The sequence below is a fragment of the Scomber scombrus genome, chromosome 22 (assembly GCF_963691925.1).
Source record: "Scomber scombrus chromosome 22, fScoSco1.1, whole genome shotgun sequence".
Taxonomy (NCBI): Eukaryota; Metazoa; Chordata; class Actinopteri; order Scombriformes; family Scombridae; genus Scomber; species Scomber scombrus.
The window spans coordinates 4,276,211-4,298,713 of NC_084991.1; the positions used below are offsets into that span (position 1 = coordinate 4,276,211).

Consider the following 22,503-nt stretch of genomic DNA (forward strand, 5'->3'; position numbering starts at 1 on the left):
TCAGTCAATCAGTTTGTTCTAAACCTTAGGTCGGTTTCACTGTGAGCCTTAGTTACCCTGTTTTGTTTGGTAGCAACCAGGTTTGCTGTGGGTGTGAGTAGTGACAAATCAAAACAACAAAAAAAAATCGTAGTAATCTAGACATAAAGGTACTATTCTACTTTGAGAACTTTGGTTTTCGTTGTTTCTGTTGTGTGATTAGATCACTGTCTACATCTGTCTTTATCTTTATTTAGTTGTAGCCACAGAAGAGAGGAGGTGATTCCCCATTTGCTTTTACGTTCAAGTTAGAGGAATATAACAAATTTAGTTTCCACACTGGACACAATAATGGTGGACTGAATAGTTTGAGTATGAACATAATGTGAATCTGATGCTGCAACCTTCACAGTCAGCAGATCTAAACCCAGGAGACTAAGGAGTGACCTGTTATATTCCTATCAGATATGCAAGATCACTTTTACGTAAAAGTCATTCTTTCTAGGTCAGGCCCACTGACATTTCTGTTCAATCCAGTCAGATTAGCACAAAGGTTACGGCAGTATGAGGCTAAAAGATCAAATTAAGCTTTTGTGAGAGCAGAAAAACCCCCTTTGAGCATTACTCAAGCCAATGTTTGTTTATGTAACTGACACCTATGTCTGAATTACATCACTTAAATAGATAGATGAAGTCAACGACGTTACAGAGTCTTGGGAAGCATGCTGTTCTTCTTTCCAGTAGAGTTCCAGAAACTCGGAGAGTCATTGAAGCTGCTCTGGAAGCTTGTGGCAGAACGACTTATTAATAAACTACACAGTGGATTGTGATTCGAGTCCTCTGTCTGTAAGTTTCCACATTTATTCTACATACATGACTTAAAGCGTTCCCCCTTTCTTCCTTTTTGTTCATGCTGACTTGAATCAGCAGAGGGCAGCAGCACCTCCACTAGCCCTCTTGTTGTTTTAAAACAGGACGGAGCGGTGTCTCCTTGCCCACAGCTGCCTGCTTCATGCCTTTACCGAAGCTGTAATTAGGCTGTACGTCCTGTACTCACAGCGGCTTGATGTGGAGGTTAAGTTGAGCTCAACCCCTCAGGCCTCAGGGCTCAGTCGGTCCCTGGCACGGCATAGGTTAGACAGCGGTGAAAACGCCTCCACGCATGGCATTACTCATCTCACTCCACCGGTCGGAGAGCAGACTGGCGTATGTGTGTGTGTGTGTGTGTGTGTGTGTGTGTGTGTGTGTTTTGGAGTGCAAATCAAGACTGTGCTCCAGCTGCTGTGCAGTGTGACTAGGGGCGAAGAGGCCAGGCAGGCCTAGCCATGTTGTGTTTAGCTTTTATCGTGGCAAAGTCAGACGTACAGCTGATTCAGCCCCAGGTCTCCCCATACAGAGTGAGTAACTGCAGGACTGCACACAGCGCCGTCTGAAGGAATGGATAGACTACACACAGACAGACAGACAGATTCTTTTTTTATTAGATCCTCTGTGACTCTGCCGTCTGCATACTTTTTCACTCTGCTGTCTTATTTCTCACATGAACCCAAATCCAGATCCTTTTGTTGTTCGGGAACACTTGCTCGATTCAGTATTCCATAGCTTTATGGCTGATATAATCCAGACCTGCTGTCCTGTTGGTCTGCAGAAGATGAGCATTCCTGACCGCTCTGCAAACAAACCCAAAGAACAAGGCGTCAACAAGCACACACCTCCATCAGCATCTGTGTTTTGTCACTCACTGTCTCTCACACACACACACACACACACACACACACACACAGAAACAGCACAAAGATGGTGTTCGGTTTCACACCTCTATGTTGACCCAGGAGGACGAAGCAGACAACGCAACAGGCTCAACCATTTGCCCAAACACACACAAACACACACACACACACACACACACACACACACACACACACACACACACACACACACACACACGTTCATATTGTGACACCCCATTTTGCAGCACTTTAGCCCCTCCATCAAACCTAACACCTCTACTTTTTGCTGTGCATTTGTGCACCAGCTGTATGGGTGTGTAGAATCTGTGGTTTCAGGTGCGGTTGTCTTTCAGCCTTTCTCGGGCCGTGTGCATCTTCACGTCGGGGTTCACTCTCCTCTACGGGTGTGCACACATGAAACCGGTGAACATGTTGCCTCTCTTCATTCTATTAAACACCAATCAACATACGGGTGGCAGTCGCACCCTAACCCCCCCCGAGTAGCACTCAATATACAGGTTTCAGTTTAAACATCTGGCTAAGTGTGTCAGTCCCCCCCCCCCCTCCCCCCCCCCACGCTATTGATATTCTAATTGATCACCTCCCCCAATTGAGCTGATGAGACTGATTACAGCTCTGTTGAAAGCAAAGAGCAGAAAGCATTGATCCATAGAAGCAGAGGCTCCTTTGATTAGTTAGCTAACACGAATTGACAAAGTCATAATTACTTTGTAGTGTGTTGATTTTAAAGTGTATTGAACAGAACTTTGAATTTGAAACATTTTAGTAGCCTTAAGTTGTGCAACGCTGACTCTGCATAATCATAGCTTTAGTAAATAATGTTTAATTTTACATTTAACTCTCATGTCATCATGACTATGATGTTCATTTGCAGTCAGTGATGTAGTACAGTTAAATTAAAGCTCTATTTACTGAACTCTGAGCTTTCATTGCAGTCGAACACAGAAGTCAAGTTTTCTTGCACTTTAAGTAACTAAGATTATTTGTCTCCCTGTCAAAGTTACACCTATTCCCTGTTTATAACAAACATTTTAATAATTAACCTGATCACTGTTTCAATAGATTGTTTTTTCTGCTAATATTTGCTCATCACATAATATCTCTATTTGTGTATTTAGCAGATATGCCAAAATAAATTCCTGGGCATATACATCTTAACCAAAAATGTGTGATGTGATTTTTGATTGATAAACAATTAACTGATTAATTGTTTCAGATCCTAATTATAACCATATCAAATAGTCACCAAGTAATCATTTGGTAGTAAAGTTCAACTGCAGCATATCATACATCATGTACAAACTCTTTAGTAACCAAATGTGAGGGATCTTTACTAATAATATTTATAGAAGAATGTGTTATCAGAATTGTATTTTCCACTCTCAGATATCATCAGAGAACCCACATTATGTTCCACAAGGTTCAGCCTTGTTGCAGCTTTCATTAGCCCGCATCACATTTGTTTGTGTAAACTTCAATTCTCGGAGAACGTCACTCATGATCTTAGAAATTCTCACTACTGTTTTCACTCAGTGTGGATGCATCAACATTGCTTTCAGGCACTTCTAAGTAAACCTGATCCCGCCTCATCTGCAGCCACTAGAGCTGAGCAGAGACTTGCTCCTCCCCTGTCTGTCCTCCCCGGTATAAAGCCTTTCCCTCCCTCTGTCCACCTCAGACCAAAGTTCAGAAAGTGTGTGTGAGCGTGTGTGAGGGGAGCTTTTTTACAAAGCCCCGTCCCTCTAGGGAAATAAGAAAAAGAAGACAAAAGAGGGAAGGCGTATTTATTTTATTTAGAGGGTTTTTTAAAACTCTCACACAACTCTTGATTTTCATCGACTTATAATTTTTTTCTCTGATGTGGATTACTTGGAGCTGACTCGCCAGGATTAAAAAAAGGATATTGTGTTTTTACTGAAAGCTATGGTGGCTTACGATGAACTGGGTAGCTTGGTGCCTATCAAACGGACTCTGCAAGTGATAGACTGCCAGAACCAAGCAAACAAAGACTCAGAGGTAAGATAAAAAAAAAAAAATTAAAAAAAATACAGTGTTTGTGGGAGGTATTTCTAGTTTGTTTAACTGCTACCTGCATCTTTCAGTAAATGTTTGACCAAAAGTCATATCTTTGTGTTATGCGTCAGATTGTGAGTGAATCAGCGCCTAACCCTGGTTGTTATCTACCTTTGGCACACAGTGTTCGTGTGTGTTCACATATGTGTTCTTTCAATTGCCCAGACTTTCAGACTTTGAACTTTGTACCTGGCAAAGTCATGCTTGAGATGCTGCCTAACCTAGAAAAGTTAATCATTGGATTACACTGCACCTATGTAGTCGCAAACGGTAAACAGACCCCCTTCGGCGTTGTGTATTCCCTATCTGTTCTTAAATATGCATCCCAGCAGGCGGCTTAGTCTCGGTGGGATATGGAGCAGTCAGTATACTCAAAGTACTTCAAACAGTGAAGCAGCAGGGGGTAAACTCTCACAACCTTGTATTCTTTTAGTTTCAGTCCCATTTAGAAAATACTTTGCTTTCGACCTCCTGACTTTTGAAGTTACATCAGGTTTACCTTGATGTAAATCCAGCTCAGCAGCGTGAGAGCATTCCTTTAGCTGCAAAAACACAATTAAAGGGACACGGGTGTTGAAAGCCAGGTGTGCTGTCTGTTCAGCTGCTTCCTTCCCCTTTTCGAGGCTCGCATGGTTCTGTTTCGGAAGCAGATTTCGGGAAGATGTGGTTTCATTGACAGTAAGCTACTTTAGTAAAGGAGAAGTCAAAGGACCATTCATGAACCAAGCCCTCTTTTCTCAGACTTTCACAAGTGAGACACCCTCTTTTAGTTTTTTTGCCCATGCACAGACTTACTGATGACCTCAACTCTTTCATTTGCAATCCTGCTGTTCTGTTCTCGGCTCCTATCAACTCAAGCTGTGCTGTAATAGCAGGGACACATCTGGAGTAAAGGCTGACTGCACACTCGTGGTTACATCAAAGAGAAAGCACTAGAGGGGACCTTTTGGGATCCCTAAAAAACCTCTTGACATTTTTAAGGTTATAATCTTGGGTTAGGAGTTTTAGGAGTGCAGTGTACATGTACTATATGTGTATTGGAAATGTGAGAAGGTGTTCCAGTGGGTCATTGTTCCACTGATGGTTATAGTTGATAGTTATCCATAACGGCAGCACAAACCCCGGATCAGTCTGGTTTCCTGAAGTGAGCCAGGGTCAAACTGCCAGGAATAGCAACTTTCCCCGTCTGTCTGCACTGTTTCACTTTACAGCTGATACACAAAGAGTGGGACTAGTGGCCTTTTGTTATTCTTGGGCCGGACCCCAAAGGACAGGAAGGGCATAATGGCCAACACGCTTTTCGAATATTGACTTTGGGAACCCCCCCCCCCACCCTCCCTCCCCAGACTTTCTGTGTTTTTACTTTATTTTCATTGTTTACAGAGAGTTAAAGGTCACAAATTAGAGTCAGACAAGTCTAGCACCCACAGATTGGCATCGAAAAAAAGCAGTTGACCTGTGGCGTGTCTTTGCTGACCCCACCACTAGAGGGCTTGCTAAATTCCCAAGGCTGTCTGGCTGTTCTGGTCCAACGTTTGAGACCCTGACCACAGCAGACATGACTCGGCCACATCCACAGCAACTCTAAGGCCCACAAGAGGACTGAACCGATCTGTTCCACAGCTGTGTCCGCAGGGCCTGGAGCCTCAATGGCTGCTCTGTTTCCCAGATTCGCTGAGCCAAGGCAAAATCCCATTTGGCCTGAGTCAGGAGAAAACACAAGCAGCTTTTTAACAGTGCAGTCCTCAATTTGAGCAAGCAAGCACTCATTAGTGTGAAGTTCTTAAAAATGTTTTGTGGGGAGTGCAATCTTTGGAAATGCTAATTATGGCTGTGACTGTCTCATCCTGTCATGTTTTTGAAGAGGCTCCGTGGGCTGAAATCATTACCTCAGATCTTCAGCTCTTTGATTCTTGCTGCCTGTTGTTGTTGGCACGAGGCCAAACTGTTCTCTCCTTTCTCCCAGCCTCAGGGCTGGGTGAGGAGGGGGGTCACCTGGCCCAGGTGTATTGCTGCTCTCACGCAAGGCCTGTTGAAGAGCCTGTCTGGACTCGCAGCCATGAACACTGCTGTGAACCCCCTGCAACGCTGCACTGTGTAAACACTCAAGAGGGGACGGATTCACTGTCTCTTTACGACTGCTGCTCCTTTCCCCGACTCACCATGGTGGTCTGTTTTACTGAAATGTCTGACCACACTGCCACACTGTCCCATACTGTTTTGTTTCTTTGGGAAAGGCAGTTAAAGAGCAGCACAGCAATCAGGAAGCATTTATCTCACGCTGTTTGAGTGATGGGACAGATACACTCTTGAGTGGAGTTGTAGCTGGCCAGATAGTAGCGGAGTGTGTGTGTGGGGAGGGGTGTTGAACAGCTGAGAGCAGGGTCTCGTGCATTCCTGGCATTCCTCCAGGCCCCTTTCTCCTCCAGACCAGCAGCCAGAAAGGGTCTTTGTGCTCAGTGGGCTGGTCTGGCTCAAGACTCTTCACATGATGGAGCCAACAGCTGCTAGAGCTGCTTCCTCCTCCTCATCCCCACCGAGCCTCAGCAGTATCTCTGTCTGTCTGCTGGTCCGCCACAATGTCTGCCTACAGCTCGACCTCGGCTCCAGCTACTCCTATTTCCTCGCCCCAAAGCGGGGAGTGAAGTCAATAATGAGGATTTATGACCTGACTTGATGTGTTCTATCACAAGGAAGTCACAAGGGAGAGCCTGGACTTACTGTTGAGGTCTCTGCAGGAATCTCACAGTTGGCATTACTTATCATTTCGTTCTGTGTTTTCTGACTTTTTTTCTTTCTGTGACATGACACTAATCTTTTCTTCCATTTTTTTCCATCTTTCTTCTTTAGGAACCCAGCAACAAGCGTGTCCGTCCTCTCGGCAGGGTGACGTCGCTAGCCAACCTCATTTCTCCGGTGAAGAATGGGGCCGTCCGGCGCTTCGGCCAAACCATCCAGGTAAGCCCTGTGACATCCCAGAAAAAATGGAACGCCTTGTGTGAAGGGCCAGCTCGGTCTTTCCTCTTTTGCATGTTACACTGACCTCATCTGATTGCAACATGTCTGACATCTGGGGCTTCCTCTTTCCTATCAGGCCTCCTTCCGGGGCGATGGAAGGTCGCCGGGCGTGCCCCAGAAGCCTTGCAACAAGGCGGCAGCCCCAACACCGCCTAAAAGGAGGAACAGCACTCTGTGGTCAGAGACACTAGATGTCCACCAGAAAGGAACCTTCTCCACCAAAGAGATCAAGCGGCAAGAGGTGAGAATCAACACTTGGGACATGAAAATACTGTAAATATGGCGAGAAAAGGGTCAAGCACAGTTAGGACACCCAGGAGAAAGTGTAGTAGCAAACAAATGAGTGTGCTTTAGGTCAGGAATCCAGACAGCAGTGGTTTCAACCTGTCTATGAGATTAGTTTCACATATCCCTGCAGTATTTGTTTCAAATAGTCTAAATGATACTAAAACCCATCCAGGGCTCATTTTCTAGTCTGTGATAGCTCACATATACCTGACAAGCCAACAGACTAGTGCTCCCTTGTCCTACATCCCCAATTGTCCTGTGTATGTCAGATATCTTAGCCAACTGTCAGAAGCCATAAACCTTGTACTGTTTTAAACACTGAGAGTAAGAAGGACAGGGAGACAGAAGCCAGTGAGTTTTCAAAGTTGACCTCAGTAACTTGGCACCAGTGCAGTTAGAGACCTAGTGTAATTGGTATTGGATTGTAACAGTGTAATGCCATTCGGATTCATGTGTTTTGCTAAAAAAAATATCTTTCTGTGCCTCCTCCTCCAGGCCATATTTGAGCTGTCTCGTGGAGAGCAAGACCTGATTGAGGACCTCCAGCTTGCACGCAAGGTTTGTACTTTTAAACCAGTAAGGCAGGGGGAGTACATATAAAGCAAACAGATTAAATCAAAGTCTGGCAGGCTTTCCACACAGTCAAGCCAGCAACTATAAAAAGAAGAAAAGAAATATTTTTTTGTATCTTTCTTGTATACCTCTAAATCTCTTCACTGAGATATTCTTAATCGAATGGGAGGTTGTTATTTGACAGTTTTGGCTCTTCTCCCGTCCACAGGCGTACCATGACCCAATGCTGAAGCTCTCCATTATGTCTGAGGAGGAGCTGACTCACATCTTCGGCAACCTTGATGCCTACATCCCTCTGCATGAGGACCTGCTGGCCCAGCTCTCCAAAGCTACAGGGCCAGATGGAACTGTGGGCCAGATCGGTCAGATTGTCGTGAGCTGGGTAAGCATCCTTTCACCAAGTCTACAGTTCCTTTGAGATTCTATTAAAACTCTGAGTTTCAAGTAAGGAAAGCAGAAGTATTCAAAGTGTCCCTCCTGTCTTGCAGCTGCCCAGACTTAATGCTTACAAGGAGTACTGCAGTAACCAGCTGGCAGCCAAGGCACTGCTGGACCAGAAGAAACAGGACCGGCGGGTGCAGGACTTCCTGCAGCGCTGCCTGGAGTCACCCTTCAGCAGAAAGCTAGACCTGTGGAGCTTCTTGGACATCCCACGCTCCCGTCTGGTCAAATACCCGCTGTTGCTCAAAGAGATATTGAGACACACTCCGCCAGAGCATCCGGACGCTGCCAGCCTGGAAGAAGCGGTAAGTGGAGGACGCATAGCAACATATTTCAATAGAGGAACCAGTGTTATCTTCATATCTGTTACTTTTAAAAGCTGGCTGATTAATAACTCGATTCTTTGCGCATTCAGATCACCATCATCCAGGGCGTCCTGTCAGACATCAACATGAAGAAGGGAGAGTCTGAGTGCCAGTACTACATCGACAAGCTGGAGTATCTGGACGACAGGCAGAAAGACCCTCATATCGAGCAGTGCAAAAGCCTGCTGTGTCACGGGGAGCTACGCAACAAGAGCGGCACGGTAAGCAGAACACACACTAACCTCATCAACACGTCACTGTTTTGGCTGCCTCTTCACAAATCAACACAAGCCTCACACCCCATATAAGGCAATCCAGCTGTAACACCCCCGACTCATGATTTAACTATAGCAGGCTGACCTCAGATAACAGCAAACAACCCTTCCAGAAAATTTAGTTGGTTGAGGATGGAAGATATCATCGGTGCTCTGGTTTTTAATAGTTTTTGTTTCTTTGTGTCTCCTCAGAAGCTGCATGTGTTCCTGTTCACCGAGCTGCTGGTGCTGACCCGCCCCGTCACAAGGAACGAGCGCCAGTGTTTCCAGGTTTACCGGCAGCCGATCCCTGTGGAGGATCTGGTTTTGGAGGACCTGCAGGATGGAGACGTCAGAATGGGCGGCTCCTTCAGAGGCGCCTTCAGCAACGCAGACAAAGGTACGGCTTGTGTCCAACGTCAAAACATTTCCGACAGTTAAAACAGGCATTTAGTTTATATCAAGTGTATCAAATGGCTAATTCTTTTTTTTCCATTTCCTTCTACAGCCAAGAACATTTTCCGTGTGCGTTCCCAAGACCCGAGCCAGGCGCAGTCCCACACGCTGCAGGTTAACGACGTCTTCCACAAGCAGCAGTGGCTCAACTGCCTCCGTAGCGCCATCTCCGTCCACCGGCCCCTCAGCGAGCCCGCCACGCCCAGCCCGCCTACGGCAGACACCCGCTCGAAACGCCGCCCATCCTCCGCATCCGCCATCGTCCACATGGAGGAAACGGACGAGAACTTCCCGCAGCTGACATCTCAGTCTGCCCCCAGCTCGCCGTGCAGCAGCACCAGCTCCAGCCCCACAACGTCGTCCCCTTCTTCTTCCCGCTCCCCATCTTTGTCGACGACATCGTCATCGTCGTCATCGCCAGTCTCCTCTCCCACAACACACAAAACCAAAAAGGACAAAAAGTCTCTGTGTTCTTTAGGGAAGAGAAAAGAGACTATGGTGTGAACTGTGATAAAAGGAGAAAATGGACTCCTGAGCGGACATGTTGGGTTTTGTACATAAAAACAACAACGCGGCGAAGCGTGGGACTTGTATTTATGTGTGTCTGCGTGTGTGTGTATTATTACAACAGTGTTCTGTGTTACTGTCCACTTCGGCAGCTATTTACCTTACCCCTCCATCCAAGTGCATCCACAGAGAGACAGTATTCTGGAGAGAAGAGCACGGCTTCAATGGCTCTAAAAAGGGAAACATAGCGAAGAGCAAACACATATTTCACACATGAACCTGTGTCATGTGTGTTCTTAAAGATTCGAGGTGGTGCATCCAATCCTGTTTACTATTAATTTGATATTTAAGCATTATTTTAGAGGGGAGGTAATGAAAGTTTTACATTTTTATATTCTAAATTTTATTGTAGTATTTTTTTAGGTATCATAAAGCAGCACTGTTTTAGCTTTTAGGTGAAGTAATTTGGAATTTTGAGCATGTATAGGAGGGAAGAAAGGAGAAGAATTCCCAAAAAAGTAAAGATGTGCTACACAAAAGCTACAAATTTCTCTGTAAAAAATCTGATTTTTAAAATAATCAGAAGACATGTCTTATTTTTATACATTCCTTAAATGACAGATGTTAGGACCCGGCCACTACTTTTATATTTTTTACATTTACTACAGTCAAAGGCATTAAGTTAAATCCAATCACAGTTGAGATTGAAGTCTCTTACTGTTAGAACAAAGACATCTCTGTGGAGTAATAACTAAATCATTGGATGTCAAAATCATGTCATAAAAGCAATGATGAGTTTTGTTTTGAAACGAAATTTTGAACTGAGCCATGTTGGTTTTTTTTCTTTTTTAAGAAAAAAAAGCTGACTCTTCAGAGTGAAACATCACTTTTCAGTGTAGCATCTTGCATGGAGCTTTAGTTGTGGACACTGCTTGCAACACTAGAGGCAGTAGGATGTATTTACCTTGTCCTGATGGACGGGACAGTATGTAAAGGACCGATCGATGGAAACAAGAGAATGTTGTTTGAAAGCTGAAGAGAAATGAGAAAAAAGATGGATAAAGTTGTTTTTGGAACTGAAAAGAAGTGGTTGATGCAAGACGTTTAACTCCATCAACTGTCTGTAGAAGTTGATGTGATACCTTGCTCATAGATTGATGATAGATGGTAAAAATCTAGTGAAGGTTAATATATGGAGAAAGTACGTAGGGGAAGGGTGAAGAAGAAAAAGAAAGTTTATGTATGTGTATGTCAAGACTTGTGTTGAAAGTTGGAAAAAGAGAAGAGAAAAGAAAAGGGCAATTCGCTTGCCCTGAACTGTATGTAATAAAAAGAACAATAAAGATCTGTGTAAGATTTGCATCTGAACTTTTGGTTTCATGTCTTAATTCTTCATTACTATGACTGGAAGCAGTAACTTTAGATAGGAAGACCAATACCACTCATGTCTGTATGCTCAATATAAAGCTGCAGCAGACTGGTAGCATAGCTTAGCATAAAGACTTAGCATAAATAAAGTTAGCTAGGCTCACTATTTAACATTTTTGCTATTTCTCAACAATCAGCAGCTGTGTCACAGTGACTTCTTGGCAGTGGCTGGTATAATGTGTTATTTGGTGAGCTTTAGAGAAGCAGGTAGGCATAGTTTTGTTATCATTGGAAGGCTAGGCTAGCTGTTTCCTCTTTTTTCCAGTCCAAGCTAAGCTTTCAGTCTCCTGGCAGTAGTTTTGTGTTTAACGGGCAGACCTGGGAGAGGCATCAATCTTTTAACTCTCAGCAAGAAAGCAAATAAGCATATTTCACAATATGATGGATTATTCCTTTAATCAGCCTTTTAAAATTGACAGAAATGCTTGCACATCTCCATTTATGTTTTGTTGTGTGATTCACCTGATATACTGTAAACTACCCCAAATGAAGACAGAAGAAGGAGATAGCAACTGATTTATGATTGCTTGGCTCTTAACTAAACAGTCAGTTCCATGTAGGTGCCAAGAGAAACATTTCCAGTGCAGGAATTAGTCATTTGCTTTTTCAAACTGCGACGTCCCTGCCTGGTGTCTGTTTGAGAGAAAATTATTTGTTGAGTCTTTATGGGAGGAGACGCCTCTCTCTTTCTCTTTCTCTCCCTCTCAGCTCTGTGCTTTCCATTTGGAAGACCTGACAAATGGTCCACAAGAATCTCTCAAACTTCTAAACAGACAGATTGGGGGTTTAAAGGATTTAAGATTGAAATGGCTGCTCAGTTTATACTGGGGGTGTAGTGGTGGTGATGCAAGACGAGTAAAGCGATCGCAAGAAAGATGGCTTTGTTTTAGTTGTCGATGCGAGCTGTTTAAATGTGATATGAAGTCTTTGTTGGACCCAAGCAGATTTTCTTCCCTTTTAATTTGTCTGCTTGGCAGAACCCAGATGCTGCTTGCAGTTTTTATTAAGTAATGGCCTCATGTCTGCCTCTCAGAAAACTGGAGCATTCTCCAAACATTTGCTCATGCTCTCCACACAGTCGCTCATATACTTTAATGGAAGTTGAACGTGTACCAGCATTGTAGTTGTAGTGCGATGGAGCAGTTTCTGGACCTGTGATGAAAAGCAAAAAGCAGTGACTGTGAGCAGAGAAGTTGAGTGAATATATTAAAACACTCTCCTGTTTATAATGTAGAAGTTGTTGTACTGTACGACATTTAATGGTATTTATGAGTATCATTTTTGCTAATATTAAAACTACACCCTTATCATGACCTTTGACCTTAGACCATGGCAAAACTCAAGTCTTCATATAAGTTGACTGCACATCTTTAAGGCCTTTTAATTCTATTTACATCTTGGGTCTCATTCTTGAACCAATAACATAATATGCAACAAAGTGATTCCAGCCAGATGATCAGTCAGGTTGTAAACAAAATAATAATTATGTAATAGCCAAAACCAAAAGCGACTATATTTACGAGAAACTATCAAAGTAATTGCCGAGATCTGGGAACATGGCAGCTTCACTTGGTCCAACTGGACAACAAACAGGAGTGGACAATCTTAATAGTTCAACTAGATTAGCTACCACTTTAGAGGCTAAACTGGAAGTGACCCAATATGCCAGTTTTAATCCTTAATCACACAGGAAAATGATGTGTTTGCACAGCTTTGGAAAGTACAGAAGGTCAGAGTTGAAGCAGCAAAACTGATTTTTAACGTCAAAACTTGACACGGTTTTTGCTCTGTAGTCTGTGTGGAGCCAAGTCTCAGGAAGAAGCTGAAGTTCATACAAAATGTACTAATATCATAGGTATTATACTATTAGAGTATGTGGACACACTTTTATAATAAGGAAAACTAAACCTTGTCCTGTCACTTGTGTTTATGTTTGTCTTTTTTCCCCCATCTGCACACAGAAAGAGTGTAGCGTGTGGCTGTTTATTAGAGTGCTGGAGGCATCTGTTGAATCAAAGTGTTGATGACTGAGCAAATGTGACTGAGGTTGATTAAGACTAAGATTAAGCTTTCACACTCCATTAATTCGACCAGCTGCTGTTACATAACTAAGCAGTTCTTTTGGAGTTGTTGTACTTTATATAACAAACACACGCAGGGTCTAACCAGCACCATAACTTTAAACATGATAATGGCCCAACGGGGAACCAGCCGAGACACAAACACATCAGGAACATCTCCAGTGTTCCAGAAAACTTCTCTCTCAGCAGCTCATCTGTGCCATTGAAAGAGCCGTGGGCCGGATTATTGACGGACGCAGACAGCTGAGCCTTCTGTCAGTGATCCATCACCGCCACATCCTCTGACGCCCATCTCCCTCCACCAAAAAACCCCCACAAACACACCCTGAAATCTACCAGCAGCCTATATTATCTGAGCTACTCGGTGGCGGTAGACGATCCCCCACGTGGGATCACATAAACTGAGGGAAGCTCAAACTTCCCTTACTGGTCTGACTCAGTCACCCAGTTTCTCTATTACCGTAACAACAATGTGGAAGTGACACTTAATACTGGGCATAAGGAAATGTGTCACTTTCTGAACTTTAAGTTCACTTCAGTTTATTTTCACCTTTCAGAATTACAGGAAATTATATTATTAGGTTGGATGTTCCAGATTCCACATTAACACCAAAATACAGGAATGAAAGCATTTTTGGGAATCATCTCAAAAGTGTGATGATGCTTGATTCACCTAAACTCCTACTAACAATTATCCAGTCACCATGCAGTTTATATCAGTTCATAATATCATACATTTCTCCACCTGTAGATATTCTAAGTTGAAAGATTCCCATATGACAAAACCAGCAACAATCCCAGTAAACCATGCAGAAAGTTACATTTTTGCTCATTCCACTGCTTTTGTATCTTTGTACAACACATTTACTGATAATAAAAGCTGGGCTGATTGGTATTTTTAGGTAAAAAATGGCTCAAATGACTATATATAATGTAAAAAGGTACTGTTTGTAAAGGAAAACCCACAGTGAATTATCACCAACTCTGCTTTCATACTTTCAAACGTCTCTACGGCACACAGTTTTACTGTTTTGGAATCATATTGTCAGCTCTCATCACCACCAGCAACAACAGCTGGTTTTCACTGAAGAAAGCTCAGATAAACCAACCGTACCTTCACAACATTAAACAGCAGGCAAAGTTAGAAAAACTAGAACAAATTTCAACAGGTTAGTGTTGTCACACTTGCACATTTGCCGGAAATGACGATTAGCTAGTTAGCAAGCTAGCATAATGTTCCTGTTAGTATTATACCAATACCAAATCATTACAGACTGCTAAATGAACACAATAAACCTACTGATGGCTTATATCTGACAACACTATAGAGGTGCTTAATGCAAAAAACACATGTATTATTTACATTTGTCTAATGCGACGATGTTCACCATAGTTACAACGTATTCGGCTGCCATTTCCTGTTTGAAAAGCGGTCCTTCCTGTCCACTAAATGGCCAAGATGGTGACAGCTGAGGGCGAGAAGTGTCCATAGTTCCATACTCAACTTTTTGACCATTTTTGAGTGCACCATCCAGGTACTCATACTGAATTTTTCCATACTTCTCAGTGTGAACACATTTATACACTCAGAATATGAAATGTAAGTACAGAAGCATGATTTGAGACACGGCACTAGTCTGTATGCTAAGCTAGGCTTTGGTCCTTGTCTCCTTGTTGTTCACATTTAGCAAACAGACATGAGAGTGGAATCAATCTTTTCATCTGGCTCCTGGGAATTTTCAAAGGACAATCATTAAAATGTCAAACTATATTAATCTGGCTTTATCCAGCACTGAGGACCAGGAAGGAATTTGAGTGTTTCCAACTCATCAGAGAACTTCAGCTGTTTGGAGAGGTATTTAGTGGCTAATTTAGCTGGGACAAAGGCCAGTCTAAACTTCCCGAAAATCGTCGGCCTTGCCAATGAAGGAAATTGTTGACAAAAATGTCAACAAGGACTGGTTCAATAAAAAAAAAATGGTCTGGTCAAACAACCGCAGAAATATGTGCACATGATTTAAAGCCAAGCTGTGGCAAAATTCATGCAGCCCAACAGGACACTGCGGCTTGTTTGAGGCCCGCCGTCACTGCTAGTGGACCACGTGGGCGATGAGGTCATTTACTCATGGCTTATGAATGGTAAAAAGGCCACACGGCCCCACACAGAGTAGAGAAAATATAACAGAAGGATTGTCTGTGGGATTAATATGAAGACACGCGAAGGCTTACAAGCTGTGTAGCCTCTCTGTGTCCTGTAATACTCACTGTATCACTTAAATGCAACAACATGTCTTTTATTACTGGTGGGGTAGATGCTAGAAGGCACTGGAAACTCCCTGGATATGAAATTTTAAGATCAGTTTACCCAAATCCACACCCACAAACAATAACGCAATAAGATCAACTCAAAATCAAACCAGTGAGGTAGTGCTTTGAGGCAGCTCAAAAGGCCGCAGGTCAAAAAGGTTCACAGACCCGAACTCTATGTTTATGTCAAAAAGCACTCTGTTCAACTCGTCCTGACAGACCAGGAGCGTGTTCAGTCATCACTCACACGCCACAGAGAGAAGCTGTCAGCTCAATGTGCTATTCTCTCAGACAAATATCACCTTGTCTCAGGGATTTCCTTTCGCCTCAGGAGATGACATGTGAGGGTGGGGGGAAAAAAAAACCTGAGCAGCAATTAATGGCTCACTAAAATATTCATCTATTTAAAGGGGATGATGGAAATGTAACCCTTCGGGGATGTTACGCAGACAACAAAAGCAAGGCAGAAAGTGGACCGAGTTCTGTCTGTCACAGCTACAGTGGAGTTTGTTTTTTCATGTACATAACCCAAAGTCTACATTTAACACTCTCATAAACAACACTCATGTATAATAAAGTGTTTCATAAGGACAAAGTGCTATCAGGTGACTATTTCTAACCTTACACAGGTTAAAGTCCTGTTTATTTTTCCTGTACACAATGTCAGTAACTGGACATTACCAACTTTTAAATGATGCCAGGAACTATGTCATCAGTAGAAGTAAAAGGGCAATTGCAATGTATGAATAGTGTACTTGATTAAATGTTCAGGACAGTTCCATTTTCAAAAAGAAGGCAACAACGGGTACTAATGCGCACTGCAGTTAAGACTTTCAGGACTTATTTTATGGGCCAGTCAAGATGTTAGCTCCATTTGGCATCCCTACAACAGATGGTTTGCTAGTTCTAGTAAGAACGAAACATTCCTGGTACAAAAACATTTCAATATCATATTTTTCTACAACTGTTTGACACATTCACTCATTTAGTTTTTCCCCCTACCAACTCAATCCAATATTTTAAATCCAATATTTATATTTTGTCAAATTACATACATGTTTCCACAATTTAATGATCGTGAATGACATATGAGTTATTTGTTTGTATTATCTTATGAGGCACAATTTTTGTTTTATATTAATGTGGAAACCCACCGTACAAATTAGCTGTTAAGCTAACTGCAGCACATTTATATTCATGTTTTTAAAATGTCAAGTCAATCAAGACGTTAGCTCCATTCAGCATCCCCACAGACAACTTCCAACCAATGTTTTGCATTGAGTTTCATGATAAACATAGATGTATACACATTTGTTACAACAAATAAATCATTCATCATAAAAGAGGTGATTTAAAGAGGTTCAAAATCAAATCTAAGTTAGTCTAGCTTAAAGATTTAAAGCTAACAAGCTAGCCTTTGTGTTTAGCACAATGAGCTAGTGTTCTAGTTAAAAGAGTGTGTGTGTGGTGTTCAGTGAAGGAATATTTATCTGAAAATGGTATTTATCCTCCAAGATATTGCTTTTCTGTGTTCAAGGGAGATTCAAGCTTTCTTTCATTTCCTCTTGAGGAGGCCCGGGGCTTTGGAGATATGAGAGAGCGGCCGAGTTTGGCTCAGACGTCAGTTATGCCAAACTTTCACTGTGTTTTTCATGTTGTGAGTCTGTGGGGGCGAGACATCACTTCTTATATGCTGACATTGGCTGGGATCAAACGCAGTAGACGGCAGAAGTGGTTTGAGTTCGGGCAACTGCCGAAAGTGGTATGATAACTTACAAACAAGATGGTTATCACACACCTTATGATGCATTTTTCCATATTACTTTGAGTGAGGGCACGCACAGGTTATATTTAGTAGGAATGCCTTCTTTGATTTAGCTTTACTCTGTCACGACAGCTATTCCACAGGAATCTGCCCCCCACACATCACATCATACATTCAACAACAGATTAGGCAAACTCTAAAATAGTGTCCTGGCAACACCATTGCTTGCCTCATCAGATTGACTCAGTTGGTCAGGTATGAGCACTCCTCGGGTGAGCGCTTTGTTTTAAAATCTGTCACCGAATTGTTTACTGTTCTCTTTCCCCGGCCAAGCCTCCAACTGAGATTAGTTGAGAAAGCTCGCCGGAACAGAGGAAACCTGAGAATCTCAGATTATCCTCAGATTGTGCTGAGGGTTTGTTACTGTGTTAGACCCCCCTCTCACTGCACCACAACCCATAAATGGTCCTGCAAATTTTCCATGTCTGCATCAGGAGCCACAGTTCATTTTCCATGTGAGACACTCCGGCAACTTCCTGGCGCAGGACCTGGCATAGTATGATTTCCATAAATATTCTTTCATGAGTCTTCTGGGAATAAAAAACTGCAGCATTCCCAGGTAATAGTCATGGTTAGGAAACATTAATGTTATAGCTTAGAGCAAATGAGCCAATCACTAGAGACTCAGAGAGCGGTGCATTAGATTCTGTGATATGTGTCATTTTACAGTGGAGAATTTTTAGCTTTTTGCAAAAGGCTTTACTGAAAATTAAACCAGGCAAAGTGTGCATGGGCCTGTTGGGAGAACAACTTGTGTAACTGTATTCAAAATGTTAAGAATTGGTGAATACTTCAGAGCATGTTGCTTTTAGGTTAGCCATGCTAATAATCATATATGTAAAGATAACACTATATTGATACTCACCAGGGTAATTAGCATCATTACTTAAAAGAACACAACCAAAGCAAGAAACAAGAGTGGTCAGGCATTCATACAGGTTACACACGAACCCAAAGATTAGCTAAACCTATTTTTGAGAAGAAAACAAAAGCTTACAGTACAGCTACTACCCAACTGTGCTTTGTAAATCCATCACAGTCAATGAAGGACTATTGGCAACATTTCAGGTGTGTTCACATTCATTTTACTTCCAAAAAAATTTGGTTTGGATCAGTGGTTTCAAACCTTTTTGGGTTGCGACCCCAAAGAAAAATGTATGTCAGTGGTTGGTTACTTTTCCCATCTGTGACCAAAGCAATTTTTCTATCACTTAATGTAAATCATTTTTAAAGGTAAAACTATCCAGTCATTCACAAGATAAAAGACAAAGATATGAGACAAAAAAAACCCCAAATAATTGGTGTTAATGTTTTTTTCTGCTCTTCTATTCTGACCATATGTGACCCCTTTTAATTATCCTGGTCTGGAACTACTGGTTTACATAATTTGGCTAGCTTGTTTATATCCTGTCTGTTTATGTGTCTTGACCCTTTGGACTTTGTTGTAGCTACGTCAGTGTATTCTAAGATCTGTTACCATAACTGACAGAAGCAATGGACCAAATGTACAAAAAATAAGACACAACTTGTTATAAAGTGTAATTATCCTTTAAGGGTCAGCATATAGAGACCTGAAACACTTGGAATTGACTTGTGACATGTAAAATGTCTCAAATGGCTCTGGTGTAAGGTCAAAGGTTATAACTCTATGACCTGTTTTTTTTTACATTATACAACAGCATTAAACTTCAGTTTCCTGACCAAACTTGGTTTCAGGGCTAATTACAGGCTGCTGTTTGCAGCTGCAGGAGCATGTTGGCAGGAACCAACGTTCAACTCTGCACATCAAGGTGAAAATATACCTTTGATAGCAGCATCAAGATGTTATGTAAGCCCTCTGAGAACTGTGTGCATATGTGTGTGTGTGTGTGTGTGTGTGTTCACATCTGAACAATCTTTACATAAGATAAAGGATGTGAGGATGTAGCCTCATAAAATAAGGATTTAGAAAGTGATGTATCTGTTTTGAGTGACAGTTACATCTGTGTACACAACATCTCAGTCCTGAAACATTGTCTTGGCAAGAACCGCTTATCTGATAAAAACTCTTACTCTCATTTTTCCTTTAAGTTTACAGTATTATATGACTGTAATATATCGACCTCACTCTGTAAATCTTTTATGATTTCATTGTTTGATGCTAATTCTTTCTTCATCGCATTCCTTTGTGCGGAGTCCAAACATAACATAACTAAGATTTACAGTTAGATTTGAGGCTTTTAGATGATGTAACTTCATGTGAATGCAGCTTTCTAATAAGTCTACATTTTAACATCAATCAGAATACACGAGAGAGGGCAAAGGTCAGACTATTGCCCTGAAACAAGGGATAACAGAGAAAATAGACACATATAGAAGGAAATATAGGCCATTTGACCTTAAAGAGGCCAGTAGGGAAGAAAATCCAGTGTTTAAAAATCCTTACCAGAGGAAAAGGTACCACCTGTTACTATTTGGAAAATATAACTCTACAGACAAAACAGTGAGAGGTACGAGTAGGGAACCTGGATTTGAATCAACACATGCATACAGGATATCGTGCCTTTCTCAAGACCACACAGATCCATATCGGAGCAAGCTGACCCGAGAGGAAATCTGTGAGATTGTACCCCCCCCAGAGGCATTTCCTCCGAGCTTGTGTGGTCCCCCCCAAAAAACGGAGATCTGTAACCAAAACACGGGCTGATTATCACAATTACGAGCGAAGTTCAACACTGATCCTTTCTGCCTGACTGCCCCCCCCCCACCCCCTGTGCTTGTCAGTTGTCCAAACCGGTGTTAGAAGTTCAGGGAGGGAGGATAGAGTGTAGACTTGAGCCAAAGAGATCTGTGTCAGCTGAAATCCTGCCCTGAAGGTTCCATGTTGTTCTTGTTACTCTGACACCTTCAGTTTCTTATCCCTTTTTCTTCTATAGCTATAAGTGGAAGGGTGTTCAGACAATGAGTGTAATTGTTACTGGGTACTGAAGTGTCTGTAAATCAAACCGAAATTTGACTTCACCTCCTATAACTGATCAGCTACTGTACATATTTTTTCCATTTTTTACAAAAGAGATGAAATTGTTTTTAGACAGACTTCCTACAAACATCACACATGGTTGCAGTATTATACCGGCTTTGTCTGGTTCAGTGTAAAACATAATGACAGGTCTTCTTTAAAGCAATACTGTAGGATCTCTGTAAAAAGAGACTGTTGTCTAAGCTTCTGGTTGAATGTCTCTCATGGCAGTAGCTGACTGATATTTAAGGGTAAACGTTGCTAAGAGACATGCCGTCACAATCTGAGGCGTGCCACCGACCGCCGTTTGCAATACTGTTAACGTGGCTTCAAGACATTTGTTCCCTTTTTTCCAAAAAACATAGACGTTTCTTTTCATTCACAATTATGACTACTGCTGAGTCAGCATCAGCGGCTATTGTACATTCAGCGCTGCATTATAGAGAACTGAAGTCATGATGTCACATCACGGCTAGCTTCTCTTCCACTAGCTTCTGTAACTCAGTTCCATGTCTTATTTGTTTCTTTCATTGGTCTTTCTGGAAAAAAATTATGTTATTACTTTGTGAGCATACAAACTATAACTCTCATTAATATGTTAATTTGGTTCTAACCAACATGTTTTAACTGACATGTCTAAATTAACTCCAACCCCTCAACTTGCCCATGATCTCAATGCTTCTGTCAAGCCATGAAATTCAACCGGCGATGGTTGAGAGCTTATGGGAAGTGGTGTTTGCTAAAAGCTGCATTAAACACAATATCTAATACACAATGATATAAGGGCTTTAAAAATAATAATTAAAAAAATCACTATACTTGTCGAAACATATGAAGTGAACAACACAACATATGATGACAAAGATCATCCGAATCTGGATTTTTAGTTATTTACATTACTACAATGAGATTTTGAATGATTGGTTTCTAACTAAAAAACGAGTGTGAGCTGTTTCAGTTGCAGTAACAGCAAATGAGCAGACTTACCTCTACTATGTACATTTACCTGTGAAAGGAACCAAAGTAATGTAAGCAAATCAAACAAAGGATAATGCTGAGAAACAGCCAACATTTTCGACCACCTAGACTGTTAACCGCCTACGTGGCTGTTGGAACTGAGGTGATATTACTATTTTCGGTGCCCACCCACACAGATATTGCGCAATCAAATGACCAGTAATTACACTGTCAGCTGGAATTCACAACCCTTGGAGAACACTAATGCCTACATTAACAAACACTAGCTGACTTTTTTAGCTGAACTTTAATTTCAGTTAGACTTTAAAAGTAGGAAGAAATCCTGAAAAAGCAGAGGTAAAAGCAGTTATTTGGCTCTACCATGCTGCTAGAGAACTGACTTTATTATCACAGTTAATGTCCCTTCACAAATGAACACCAAACTCGTCATCGCACGTGTACTACGGCCTTGTTTACGGTCGTATCTCTCATATCAGAATCCACAGATCCACAGTTAGCGAATGTAAGCTTGGAAAAAAACAGCATGGAAAATGTGTCGGAGGCCCCCGTCTCTCCTCCTCTCCACCGTCCCACTCCTCAGTAGTACATAACAGTATTCTTGTTAGACAAAACAGTGGAGCGGCAGTGAACCAGGGGAACATTGTTGTGCTGTAATCCCATGTGGGTCTGCTCTCCACCCACAGATTGTCTGCTTACGCTGGCCTCCGCTCCTCTGTATAGACGGGGATTAAGAGCCAGAATCAAAACACAGTACGATACTAACGTTTAATTGTGTACAACCTTTTCTTTAAATGAGGTACAAAATGTTTAATAGAGTCAAAAACAAGAACACAATGAATGTATGTTAGTGATTGGGTTTTTTTTAAATTGCTATAGGCCAATCATTATAAACCATTGGTGTTCATTGGTGTGCTTACACTAACGTGAAGCGCTGAATCATTGCTGCTACACTGCTTTAAGCAACTTTCCCTCTAGCCTTTCAAGCCTCCTCCTGTATTAGCATTTGCTCTTATGTGCTCATATTCACCAAATGCTGTATATCTCCACTCAAACACAATCTGCGTAAGATTTGTCCCTAAGGCAAAACCGCAAAGCCGAATGTACAATATGTATAATTGCTGTAATAAATTGCAAAAAACCTCGTTGACTGTACATGCTGTGATTTCCCTTTAGAGCCTTTG

At 42.0% G+C, this 22,503-nt stretch overlaps 1 protein-coding gene across 1 annotated transcript; it reads left to right on the forward strand.

The window, feature by feature from the left end:
* The first annotated feature begins 3,423 nt into the window (after nt 1–3,423).
* On the forward strand, nt 3,424–11,073 carry net1 (neuroepithelial cell transforming 1). Its single transcript, XM_062443647.1, has 9 exons — nt 3,424–3,746; nt 6,654–6,761; nt 6,898–7,062; nt 7,605–7,667; nt 7,891–8,064; nt 8,171–8,428; nt 8,539–8,709; nt 8,956–9,142; nt 9,251–11,073. Exons 1-9 carry the CDS (start codon nt 3,654–3,656, stop codon nt 9,700–9,702), a joined length of 1,671 nt encoding a protein of 556 aa, XP_062299631.1. The 5' UTR covers nt 3,424–3,653; the 3' UTR covers nt 9,703–11,073.
* The last annotated feature ends 11,430 nt before the right edge of the window (nt 11,074–22,503 follow it).